The 14,063-nt window shown below is 42.1% G+C and overlaps 1 protein-coding gene across 1 annotated transcript in view; it reads left to right on the top strand.

The window, feature by feature from the left end:
* The window catches only part of NCKAP1L (NCK associated protein 1 like), a 325,756-nt gene that overhangs the window by 291,364 nt on the left and 20,329 nt on the right, over positions 1-14,063 (top strand). The window contains exon 30 of the mRNA XM_077297911.1: positions 11,761-11,850. Coding sequence (XP_077154026.1) covers positions 11,761-11,850 — 90 coding nt within the window. The remainder of the gene's footprint in view (positions 1-11,760; positions 11,851-14,063) is intronic.

The raw sequence follows: 14,063 nt of genomic DNA, 5'->3' as shown, positions 1-14,063 counted from the left end.
TCACGTAGGTAACATCAAGGGAAATAATAAGAAATTGAAAGAATTGGAGCACTCACCCAGATCTTTCTTGATGTTCAATTTTATTCCATGGAAAAACATGACATCAAATCAATCATTAAAGTGCGGAGTGCATGTAGCAGGGGAGCTATGCAGATGAGAGAGCCTGATGGACTACGGCCATTTTGCGCTTGCTTAGCGGTTCTACAGGTCCCGTATATTCTCCCCGTGTTTGTGTGTGTTTCTTCCGGATTCTTTGGTTTCATACCACGACTCGTTAGAGGGTTGATTGTGACTTGTAGGATCGCTACTTCCAACAGGTGGCGCTATAGAGTTAAGTCCTCTTTTTCTCAGAAGAGGCAATTTGCATATTTAATTTCCCAGAGGAGCATTGTACGGCGAATAAGCCTCCTTACCTTGACAAGCCAGAGCTGGTATATCACTCTCCACAAGGAGAAACGTTACCCCTTAGACCCCACTCCAGAGCATCTCACCTAGCCAAATCAGTTCTCATGCTTCGCACTGACGAGGGCCAACAGCCCGAAACACCGTGTCTGCGAATTGAGATACTGATTTGGCTTTTATCCTAAGTCATATTGCACGACTCGTTAGAGGGTTGATTGTGACTTGTAGGATCGCTACTTCCAACAGGTGGCGCTATAAAGTTAAGTCCTCTTTTTCTCAGAAGAGACAATTTGCATATTTGGTTTCATACCAACATTCCAAACACATACTGATAGGGAATCTAGATTGTAAGCCCCATTGGGGACAGTGATGATGTATGTAAAGTGCTGCGGAATATGATGGTGCTCTATAATTAAGCACAATAAATAATAAGTAAATGTATCCCTAACCAGTCAAGAGGTAATAAATGTCCACTGTGGGAAAAACCCATTTAAATTAGTCTCATATTGAAATGGAGAGAAACAAGACAGGTCATATATAATGAATTAGGGTGTATTCCCATTACAGGATACTTGGGGATAATGGTTCATTTCCCATAAATCCTGCCAATATAGCACTTGTAATAATTAATTCCAGTGATATGGTAAAACAGGAGCCAATTGATGAATTTGAAAATGCTGCATTAGGAATTAAACAAGAGATCCTCACTGCAGGCATCCTGTGTATATGGACACGGTGTTATCAGAGGACTATTTAAGAGCCGAGACTCTTGTAAAACGTCAGTAGAAACCATTGCACACAAGCAGACTAAATGAGCTGGAAATATGCAGCCCTGAAAATGAAGGCAACATTACACAGCTCACATCACACTCGATTTCTTAAGTCGAATCGCTTCCCATGAAAAACGTCGACAGTGGCTCCGTGCATTAAGTTCTCTGCATGTTCAAGAAATGCAAAGGTATAGATTAGCCTTCATGGTGGTTACAGGACTGATGGAAGTGAATATAGAAATGTCACCTGGAAGTGCTAGGTCTGTAATACCAGGTTCCGGCCTTCAGGATGGAACACACTGTTCATGATGGTGTCAGAATTTTTGTCATATTTTAATGCCATTGTCAGACTCAGAGATGCACAATAACGTAAACTTAATAGGGGATAGTGCATTAATAGTGAATGGGGTCTTGTTGTACTGACCTTAAAGGGGTTTTCTGGGCTCTAACCATATTTGCAGTCTCGCTATGTGATTGTAGATTGCCGACTGTCTTGATATCTCTGTATTCCGAGTGTGAGTGGGCAGTCGTGTGACCGCAAGTACGCTATGTGCATAGTTGCAATCATGTGCCACCTAAATTTTCATGTGCTTCTCTCAATAGACCTGCACACTGTCATGATTTGGCCACCTGCAGCCACGAAGAGTGACCGACAAAATACACAGGCCCCAATTCATTATTTCCAGTTATTTTTGTCACTTTCATTTTTTTGTATTAATTGTTGTTTTTGGCAACAAATGCATTAAAATGTTGAACACGATTCATAAATTTGGTGCAAAGTCAAAAAAGGACTTTTTTCCTGTCTTGAACTGCTTTTGCGACCTTTTGGCCCCAAGAGTCGCAGAATTGTGGCAAATTGATGGTGTACTCAAAAATACACCAGGGAAGACTGGAGTGAAATCGCATCAAATTTAGTGACTTTTTAAAAAGTCTCAATTGAATGAATCGCTAAAATCTGTGCACAAAGTGGAAAACAAATTAAAAATGGGTGAACACATATAAAATAGAATGCAGAAAAGGTGCATGTAGTATAATGAAGTGATTTCAAACAACCAAAGGTACAAAACTAGACAAAAAAACAGGTGCAAAGGCATTGATGAATCCGGGACATAATGTGTATGGAGCGCCCGCTACGGCCGTGGGGTACTCGGAACCGGAATGATTCTTAAAGGGGTAGTCACGGTGGCAGTCACCCGGTCCATGGCTCCGGGCTTCCAATAAAAGGGGTTAGAGTAAATGGGAAATAAAGTTTATAAAGTTTGTTCGTGACGCCACCTGTGGTATTCAGTCAGGGATGACCGACGCTGCTTACAGGGGTCCACTGGGGTGATGATACTGCAGCAGGGATGGTATGGCTTCCCACAGGTGAAGCTTAGCCCCCAAGGCTTCGGGTGTAGTAAGACAGGTGTAGATGGTGTAAAAAGAATCAGAGGACACAAAGTTGGAGTCTCTTTACCTTTTTACTGGTGTAAGGCAGCCACAGTCCAGGGTACAGATCACAGGTGCTGGGGTTGTCCGGCCAGCTTGGAAGTGATTCAGGAATCCCCCTAGCCAGGTAGGGTTCGAAGCCTTCCTTTCTGCACTGTGTTGCAGTCCCTTGCTGCCTTAGGCCTCACACAAGGTCCTCACTTCCTCTCTGTCCCTTGAGGTAGGACACTACCTGCATGGCAGTCAACTCGAGCCTTTTTACAGGTGTCTCTATGATGACTCTGGGCTCTATGTGCTGCTGTGCCTTCGGGTATTAATGGTGGACAGGCGACCTGCAATCTCCTGTCCGCTGGTTTCTGCTGTGGGGTATACAGTTACCCCCACAACCTTGGTCTTCCGGCTACCGGTTTCTTGCGCTTCAGCGTAGAGAAGGCTCAGTCGCAACTTCCCTCCAGCTCTTTACTTCTCCTGTGCTTCTCCTCCCCTTTCAGTCTCCTACAGACTGCTCTGTTTCTCTCTCCTTCCAGGAGCTGCAGAACCACTCGTCTGCACGGCCCCAGCTTTCCTCTCTCAGACTCTCTCTGTCTGCTTCCTCTCTCCTCACTCTCCTCTCACAATCTGACTAACTCCTCCTCCAGCCAGAATATATAGGGAAGTTCCCCTGAATCCGGGTCTCGAGCTTCCCCTTCTGGCCTGGAGTCAGAATAGTGTTGCATGTACTGGTTACCTGTTAAAGGGATCCTTCCTCGCTTCCAAGCATGGCATCACGCTCCCTGAGAGGAAAGCAGTGCCACTGTAACAACCCGTTACCTGGGGTGTTGCATTTAGAGTCTAAAAACCCCTGTGATAAGAAACGAACAGGGCACAAATTGTAGAGTAAAATCCTGAGGCTGATTTATCCATAAAGTTATTTTTCATTTATTGCATTTAAGAGTGTAAATTTATTAAATATTAATGCCCTGAAAAGCAATTATATGAACGTAAGGGAAGGGACACCTGATTATTAATTATAGGAGGGACATCACGTCATTTTTTGGGGGGTCTCCCCTATAATAACCAGTAAAAGCTAAGCAAACAGATGTGAGCTGGTTATGAAAATTACGGGGGACCCCATGCCATTTTTTTAAATACTATCAACATTTTTGCCTGGTCGTGCTGATTGAAGGGAGAACAGGTGACGATGAGTGATGGTTCCATCACCAGGCGCTAACTGTACTGATTTTCCCACGCTCCTGTACATGTCACACTGATGCGGCACACGGACGGCACATGGATGGCACTTGTATGCCACACATATGTAACGCACGGACACACAGACACAGATAGCACCGGTACTGGTTTTTCAAGAACTGGTAATATCAGAATGTGTGAAGAGGGCCTAAGTCGCACTCCTGGCTTTAGCATACAAACACTGATGCAAAAATAATGACATGTTAGTGAGGCCTTACTGTGAGATTTGGAAGACCTGAAGACATTAACCCATTCTTTACTCTAGCACCATGCAATTGAGCTAACTTAAAATTGGAAATGCCAGTCTTTGCAGGTGTAAATTACCAACATGGATTTAATTGGCAGAATGTTTCTGAATAATAAAAATGAAAAAATAATGAAACAAAATATCATAAGCAATTAAGTAACGCTGCAATATGATTTTTTTGTCAGTGACTAGGGTTTCTTTGTCTTCCTTTTTCTGTACTTAGAATCTGACATAAGCCTCGTGGAGCCGTCTTTATACCAGTAGAGCAGCCTTTGTTGTATTCCCTGGTTGTTTCATTTGAAGAATTTTTAAAGCAATCCCCTAAAGTCATAAAGAGCAGTAGATATACACATTAAATATCTTTCAGAAGATAAGAGCACACTTGCCAATCATGGGTCATTCGCCAATAAGAAAAGCTAGTGCTACTTATGGCTACATAACAAAGGTTTGATTATTAAACTATAATGACAATTTAATTATTGGTTATTTATTGGTTAATTATTGGTCCACACAAAATCACAGAGCCATGTCCAGTTTTGATGAGAATCTCAGATCAAACTTGCCAATGCAATTCTATGGATCTATGAAAAAATTGGACATCACTCGGATGTAATTTAAATGATGTCCATCTTTCCCAGTCTTTTTGGGTGGAATCACACTAGCGTATGGCATCTGATGTGATATCCTAATGACTCTCGGCTCCAGCTCTGCTGTGAGCATGAGCCGAGTGTCAGTGCCCTGTACTCCGATCCTCTTGCATGAGAGAATCGCAGCACAGGTGCGGAGGAGACGGAGATAGTATTTTCTCCATTCCCTCCATTGCCGGCATCTGCGGGAATAGACTTGTATGGGTACGTGTGATTCGATTCTCACTGCAACTCACAGAATGCTGCAATTGTTCTCTCATGCTGAATCAGCATGAAAAAATAATTGCAGATGTCCACTGTCCATAGAGTAACACTGGTCTGAAATCAATCAGATTTTTTATCAGATTTATACACTCGTGATATTAGAATCTTGAAAAACCTCAATCATTTTGTCTTCATCCAAGGAAAACTGCTGACACTGGCTAAAGTCTGATGGTAAAATCTGACACTCTAACCAAACTTTGAGGGTAAAAGCTGACATAACTCTGATGGTAAAATCTGACACTCTAACCAAACTTTGAGGGTAAAAGCTGACACTCCTAAACTCTCATGGTAAAAACTGACACTATAACCAAACTCTGATGGTAAAAACTGACACTCTGACCCAAACCCTCAGGGTAAAAACTGACACTCTTAAACTCTGATTGCAAAAGCTGACCCTCAGACTAAACTTTGGCAAGCCACTGATCAAAACCGCTGATGGAAATCTGACCTTTTTTTTGCATACGAGACAGATCCCTAACGTTTGAATGAGCCTTTATCTGGGTAGATATTGCTTTTCCCAGACATTTTGGAGACTTCTATGAATCTTACCTGATTGTCTAGTGCAGCAATAAGTATGAAGTATAGAGGTGCTTAGAATTGCTGTGTCTGTCATAGTTGTAGGGACAGAGTAAGTGGGTGTACTATGGAGTACTATGGATGTTCTCTGGTTGCCACTGTTTAGGAGGAACGAGGGCTGGTTCTGCTATTGGTGTATTATGGTTGTCACTTTTATAAGTGCACTATGACTGCCATTAATATTTTAGAGTTAGAAGACAAGCAAAACTCTTAAATGTGGCCACCATACTGTATTTAGAAGATCCTTAAGAAAAAGATCCTGTAGGCAGCTTTAGTTACTCTTTAGAAGTTAAGTTCAATAGCCAGTAGGCCAATATGAGGAGCACTTTTGTATACAACACAGGATAAAACTATTCTACATAATTGTGCACAATACAGGATTAATGTATTTTAGAGAGACAAAAACTGAAGCAAATTGATCATAATGACATCAGTCTGGTATTTTATGCCACCTTATGGCTAGTGTACCTAACACCAAGAGTTTGCTTGACATTGGTGCCTGCTGTTAATAAGTCTCAAGCATTTTACTTGTGTATATAGGCCAATAAACGTCCAAATAAGCATTCATCATAATTGCTTGTTGGCATTACAGCAAGGGATATCCAGAGAGTGAACATTCATATTAATGACACAGTATGGATCAGTCCACATAAAAAGGTCTTAAAGTGAACCTGTCACCAGGTTTGGCCAATAAGAGATATGGCCATCACCTTTCAGGGCTGATATACAGCATTCTATAATGCTGTATATCAGCCCCAACCCGACTTGCAAGAGAAGAAAAATAACTTTTTATTATACTCACCTGCGGGGCGGTCCGGTCCGAGGGGTGTCGCTAGTCTTAGTCCAGTGCCTCCCATCTTCTTATGATCCCCATTCTCCTGCTTGCTTCACATGGATCACGCATCCCTTTGTCATCCACACAGTCTCCTGCGCAGGCGTACTTCTCTGCCCTGTCGAGGGCAGAGCAAAGTACTGCAGTGCATATGCGCCGGGTTTTTTTGACTTTTCCCGGCACCTGCGCACTGCAGTACTTTGCTCTGCCCTCAACAGGGCAGAGAAGTACGCCTGCGCAGGAGCATGGTGCCAAGGAGACGCATCATCCACACAAAGCAAGCAGGAGGGCAGCATCGCAAGAAGAAGGGAATTGCCGGACAAGACCTGCGACACCTATCGGACCGGAGCGCCCCGCAGATGAGTATAATAAAAGTTAGTTTTCTTCTCTTGCAGGTCAGGTTGGGGACTTATATACAGCATTATAGAATGCTGTGTATCAGCCCTGAAAGGTGACGGCCGTATCTCTTATCGGCCAACCGGGTGACAGGTTCCCTTTAAATGAGCACTGACCGACTTGTTATAGTGTTGATCGGCTCTCGCCAGAAGCATGTCATGGATTTTCCACATTTTCTTGGCACAATTTTCAACTGAATTCTATTGCAATTTTCTTAGTAAATCTATTGTAAACTTTATTATCAAAGAAGATAATATTTTGTCTAAAAATCTAATGGGTCAAGTTGTCTCCGTTTTTTACATTGAAAATGCTGTCCAACCACTTACAATGAAATTAGATAATTGGGATTAATCTTGTTTAGACTGACAGAAGGTATTTGGGAGAACACTGAGCACAAATCTTTCCTATAATTAATAGCCATTGATCGTTACTGGGATTCATTTACAGCTAATCTTTTAAATCTACTTAATTCTGATAAATTCCTTTCAACATATTACAAAAAAGTGTATTTTTTGTATAAAATATTGTGCTGACAAGTTTTGATGAAACAATAAGCTCACAGCTGAGAATCAATTACAGCACTTTCTAATCTGCGGCTAGAATTTTTGATTACAATGGCAGAACAGTAATAGCGGTATTACATTTCCTGGCAATAGTTTGTGCCTAAAATCTGGCTTTTTTTTTGCATGATGAACCTTGTGTTGGGGAAATAATACCATTTTAATTCACCCATTACTGTGTTTGAATGAATTATTCTCTAACATTTGTAACAAGTGAAGATTATTTTTCAGCTACAAAAAATTCCGAAAATACTTTTAATGTCCCTATGATAAGAGAGTGCAGAAGCTATTTTACTTTTGCGGATGACTACTCTTATTTGTATTATATTGGATATGGTGGAAGTCATAAAGACAATGCAGTTTCTAAGCATGAAAAAGCTGAAGGCTGGGGCTACACGGTGACTTTGGCTGCAACGCAGGTGTTGCTGCTACATAGCAGAGCAATAGAAATGAATCTGGTCGCATTGTGACCCTGACGGTTCTGTGACTGCAACAAGCAAGTTGCAACATACTACGATTGTCACAGTCACAGTTCCCTCAGGGCTGCAATGTGACCCCATTCACTTTGTTTTGCACTGCATTGTAGCATTTTAGGAGCATATTTAGCTTAGTAAATGTCTCATAATGTGTCTACCCCAGCAAGCACCCTTAGGGTAGGTTCACAAAGGCGCTCTGAGTGCTGTCCATGAAAAAATGGACAGTACATAGAGTGCAGCTGATGTCATTCAACTGTGCCATTCAGATCAGCGTTGTTATTTTTTTTAACCAAGGATCAGGGTCTATAACACACTAGATCAGGGGTCTCAAACTGCATTCCTCGAGGGCTGCAAACCATATGTGTTTTCAAGATTTCCTTAGCATTGCACAAGGTGCTGTAATCATTATGTGTGTAGGTGATTAAATTATCACCTGTGCAGTACAAGGAAATCCTGAAAACATGTCCTGTTTGCAGCCCTTGAGGAATGCAGTTTTGAGACCTCTGCACTAGATGCTAGAAACTATTTTTCAAGTCAGGTCCCTTACTGTATGACGTTAATAACAGAAGAATTTCTTTGTGGCTTATGTATCAGCGTCTATAGCACGGAGTTACCGCAATAGAGCAGTGCCAGAAGACCGCAGCATCTGATGGCTCCTGTTTCGCCGCTGAGAAGAAGCACTTCTCCGGTGTATTAAATGTGTTTGCTTTCTTTCAGCAGGACAGGGGTTAATCAGCCATGCGGAAATCCCTACTGTCATGGTTCTGTCTGTCCCACAACTGTGGTACCTATGGGGTTAATCTTTGTAGCCTCCTTTTGGCACCAGTGAGGCTTTTTATAACCTCTCTGTAGATTCAGGCCTTGTTGGTTATACTCTTGCCCTCGGCTGAGGTGGTCAACCCTGTTGTGCCTGTACCTTTGTGCCTGTGTTTTAGTGTGATTGTTTGGTTCTGACCCGGTCTGTTTTCCTGTTGCTGATTCTGCCTGCTGATTGTGTACTGTGTTTACTTTCTCGGTTCTGACCTTGGATTTTCCTCTGGTAACTCTTTTGCCTGCCCCTTTTAGTACTGCCCGTCCCGTCTGGTATCCCTGATCTCGGCTTTGGTTGAATTCCCTTTGTTCGTACCAACCCCGGTGCGCTTAACCCCCTGTGGTGTTCAGACGCCGTCAACGCCGCGTTCTCCTGTTTGTTGCTGCAGACCTGCGGGAGGCTCCGCCCCTGTACCCTGTGACCGGCAGTCACGTGCCGCATGTCCTGTTGCAGCGTCTATCCGATGGTCACACCTCTCGGCCCGGGTGCTCTGACACGCTACCCGCTTCCAGCTACCCGGACCCCTTAGCTCCCTGGTGAGTCTGCTTGATTATCCTGACACCTGCATTCAGCTGTGCTCGGTTAGCCACTCCTCTCTCCTATAAAAGCTAGGCCTTCTGGCCAGATCCTTGTCTGAGCTAGCACTTGCTATATAGAAAAAAAAAAGGAAAGCTCAGTCTAAGGCGCGCAGAAAGAAGACTCTGACACCAGGATAGGGTTAAGCCACAACGCGTTTCAACGGAAATACCGTCTTCATCAGGTGGACATTTTTTTATATAGCACTTGCTACATAGACCTACATTTCTGTGTTTTTTTAATTCAAGATGGGGTGCAGAGTGTACATTAATGTGAAAAAAATGAACTTTTTTAATTTACCAAATGGCTGCAATGAAACAAAGAGTGAAAAATTTAAAGGGGTCTGAATACTTTCCGTACCCACTGTATGAGATTGCCATGCAGGTATAGATAGTGACTTTACCATTGACGTTCTTATTGATGGAATCGTTCACTTTTCCTGCCTTTTCCATCTGGCGCAGACGACATGACACGACTCATCTATAGAGAATACAACAAACACACATTTATTTGACTCACAATTCTAGCGCTGTCCCCATCTATCCCCAACCTCCACAAACTCCTCATCTTATTGATGCCCCCAAACTGAATCACTGCTGCCGTATGTGTCCATATTACTATTTGCTCTGTGGCACAAGAATACCCAATACTGTGCCCCTTACAAAGTAAAATGCCTCTTTTCTGCCCTCTAGATGGTTAAATTACTACCTAAAAAAATATAAATGACCTGGGCAAATGCCCTAGAAAAGTGTCCACATTTTCCTCCTTAAAAATAATAATAATAATGCCTCCTGTGTGCACCTTTGACAGTCACAATATTCTGACATTTAAAGGGAAACTGTCAGCAGGATCAACCGCCTATATGGGCATGTAAGTCATAGGAGATTGAATAAACTGATACCTTCATATCTACGATCCAATGTCTTATTCCAGAGAAATCTATGTTTTTCTTATATATAAATGAATAAATGAGCTGTTCAGGATTATGGGATGGACATTGATCTGTATGAGAATCTCCTCCAAAGCTTATTATGCCGGAAAGGGAGTGTTACCAGTGTGAGACATGTTATTGTTACCTGTCTTACCAGTGTGATGTGTGATGGCCGCTCTCTGCTCTCCTGATCTCACTGCAGCGCTGTGTGATTATACCTGACACATCTGCAGGTTTCTCTCAGCTTCAGCTTCCATCTCACAGGCAGACAGGGTTGTAATGTTGTTGCAATACAGCAGAGCTACAGAGCTGCAAGAATTTATTTGCAAGAAGACAAAGTTCAGTTCTACTGTTCTGTGTTAGTTACATGTTTCACACTGGTAATGCCCCTTGACATAAGCCCAGGAGGCAGATTCTGATGCACATCAGTGTTCGACCCATAGCCTGAAACAGCTCATTTACATATAAGAAAAACGTGGCGTTCTCTGGAGTAGCCCCCACACTGTATGATGCTCCTACAAATATTATTAGAAATAAAAAAAAAATTTACTTACCCAACACCAATTCCTGGCGATTCTGCCAGCAAGGCGCGGACCCACTAACGTGGTGATGTCATTGTACCAGGGCTCGCACAGGATGTCAGAGTCCCGTTTTGTGGGAAAAAAACAGGACTCTGAAAAAAAATCACCCGAGTTTTCTGAATGAAACCCTGATAATTTTGTTATATGCTTGTGAACCTGGTCTTAGGGTTCTTTCAAAAGAGTGTATTATATGGACAGTAAAAATAGGACAGCACACGGATCAATGTATTTCAATAGAGCTGTTCAGAGGATGTGACAAAAAGCACAGCTTGCTATAGTCTCTACCAATGAGGATTAGCCATGCAAGACTATGAGCAAAAAAATTCAGAACCCAAACGGGACATCTGTGAGGCATCCAATTTTTACAGTTAAATTTCCATTAATAACCCAGAAGCTGTATTTGATCATCCACCTTTCAAGCTGTTTATGTATAGAAATGGATGCCACTTGGATATCCCACGGATGTAAAAAACGGATACACAGATGCCATATGGATGTCAATATAGATGATGATCCTCCAAGTTTTCTGGATAAAACTCAGATGCATTTTCATATGCTTGTTTGACCCAGGCCTTACACTAACCGTACACATTAGAATCAATGTGGTCAAAATTGACGGGATTTGTATGGGAGGTACAAACAACCTTAGACAGAAGATAGACAGAAGATAATTTGGAAAAAATATAATCAGGCAGGCATGTTTGATGTCAACATGACGATCCTTTGACCGTGTGAGGTAGATGAGCAGTGTACATCTTTATATCTTCCTCTTTGCTCAGCACTGGACCAGCTCATGTCTCTCATATATACAGAATATATAGGGAACATCTTATTCTAACCCCCATGTTCCTTCAGAACATACGTAGAACTGTGAACATTATCCAAAATGACTGTAAATCTATGCACACATTGATATGAAGTCCACAAGGATGTGTGTATAACCTGAAAAAGAAATAATACTCATAAATGGCTGTTATGACTGATCAGCGGAGTCCAATCTTCCCTTATTCTTCTTGTGTGATCTCTTTTCCAGATGGCATCAGGGAGCTTGCTGCACCTCGGGGAAGAAACAGACAAGCTGAAAACCAGGAACCGAGAGTCTATTTTACTTCTCCTTCATCTTGTAAGTATACTGCTGCTTGCCTGCTCTCTATTGGAGAGCGTAAAGATGCTTCATGAGGCTGTCACAGCAACAAGGCACTCCAGAAGATTGTAGCCAATGGAGAATGGATTAGGTTAATTTACCTTAACTTTCACAGGATCACAGGGGGAAAACACCATCTTAGTCATAATAGGATTAGCTGAGACAAAGGGTAAAGATGCCTTTGCTCATTGTATGAATTATTTTACAGACAAAAATACAGTAATGCCTAACTTTGTACAATAACAACCTACCTGTATTACTCTATTACTTAAGATTTTAATGAATTCATTATTCTTTTCTTGTATTTAAAGCGTTATTATTAGTGTTGATCGAATAGCTTCGGATAAGAGCTTATCTGAATATCTATAGCGCTTACCTAATAGCTTCCTCGGGAACCTGGATACCTGGAGCGCTCCCGATAATCAGTTGTCCGGTGCCGCAGCTGCATGTTTCACGGCTGTGTGACAGTCACAACACATGCATGGGCAGCCTGTTTGTTGGGCTCCCCATGCACTTGTTTTGACAGTCACACAGCCACGACACAAGCAGCTGCGACGCCGAACAGTAGATTATCGGGAGCGCTCCGGGTTCCCGATGCAGCTATTCGGTAAGCGCTGTAGCTACTCGGATAAGCACTTATCTGAAGCTATTCGATCAACACTAGTTATTATTATTATTATTGTTATTATTATTAATAATAATAATAATAATAATAATTTTTAGAGCACCTTTGATTCCATGGTGCAGTACAAATGTAAATTACGGTGAACAAACTAACAATGACAGACTGATACAGAAACGAGAGGGTCCTGCCCTTGCAGACTTACAGTCTACAGGGCAATGGGGAAGAAGACAGTAGGTTGAGGGTTTGCAGCAGCTCCTGTGGCGATGAGGTCACAGCGGTGTTATTGCAGGCTGTAAGCTTCTTAAAGATGGGCTTTCAAGATATGTCTGAAGGTTCTAGATGTGGTGGGCATGTAAGACATGTAGAGTAATAGATCTAAGGCAACATTCAAGTCACATTCATACATTGCATTTGGAGGCACCATTTAAAACTTTGTGTTGATTGTCCACAGAAGAAACATGTATATTAACGAATGTAAAAACTTGATTCCCGCTCACCCAGTTGCTCTATGCTTATCCACCTGAGGTGCAGACACCGGTCTCGCCCTGGCCTCACATCAAGGAAATTTTTTTAAAAATTAGAGTCCGGCTCAACAGGACTGGATTTTCCTTTTCTTTTTCAAAAGAAAATATGATGCATACAAACAAAAAATTTACATGGTTGACATGACCCAGTCGACGCGTTTCGGCTGCACTAGTACTCAATGACTACGTTGTTAGTCTGTGGCTGCTGGACCCGAGCTCAGTAAACCAACTCCTACCGCTTGGCATCCACGGTGTCTCTTCCAATCAGAAGATATGACACAATGATGTTACTCTATAAATAAGAGGAGGTTCACAGGGCTCTGGACCAGTGGCCATGGACTAACGACATGGCCACTACACCAGGGTTCTGCAAATTTCTCTGCTCAACTCTAGCCAGTAGTGACATAGACATGCAGGATATTACCTGTTGATCTGAGATATGTTGGGACTGGAGATCAGCCTATCTTAGATGAGCAAATTGCTGTGGAATTTTCTGTATTTCCACTATGCGAGGTCCTCAGCAGAAATGCCACATAGTAACATACCTATAACCTTGGGAAGATGCAGAAAAGCTCAAATTGACTAAACATGTGCTCGCTTATTATCAGGAGGACTTGTCTGGCTGATGGTCTAGTATATTTTTAAGGTTGTGGCAAATTTTCACTTTTTTTACTGAGTATTTAATGCATTGTGAGAGATATTTGAAGTCAATGGGAACCTGTTTCCTTCCCCTTATTAAAATGGTTTAGGGTACCTTTGGCAGTCAAGGTTTTCTATAGCTGTTTGTGGGATGATTTAAGTTTACTTGTAGGTGTCTGTTCTTATTGGTGTTACATAATAAGACTTGATCCCACCCACAAGGACTTGGTCCTCAAATAATAAATACTAGAGATACAATCAATGCACAATGAAAATGGTCAGTGAATATTGATTTAATTATAACGTGGAATTGCTGATATTTAATTTAACATTGGTATATGCTACAAATGAACGTTATGTGGTAGCACTGATTTACTCACTTCTCTCGTGATTTATGGCCTCTC

Source organism: Ranitomeya variabilis, chromosome 3 (assembly GCF_051348905.1).
Source record: "Ranitomeya variabilis isolate aRanVar5 chromosome 3, aRanVar5.hap1, whole genome shotgun sequence".
Taxonomy (NCBI): Eukaryota; Metazoa; Chordata; class Amphibia; order Anura; family Dendrobatidae; genus Ranitomeya; species Ranitomeya variabilis.
The sequence above is the reverse complement of the archived record's forward strand: the minus strand, read 5'-3'. Positions and strand labels throughout refer to the sequence as shown.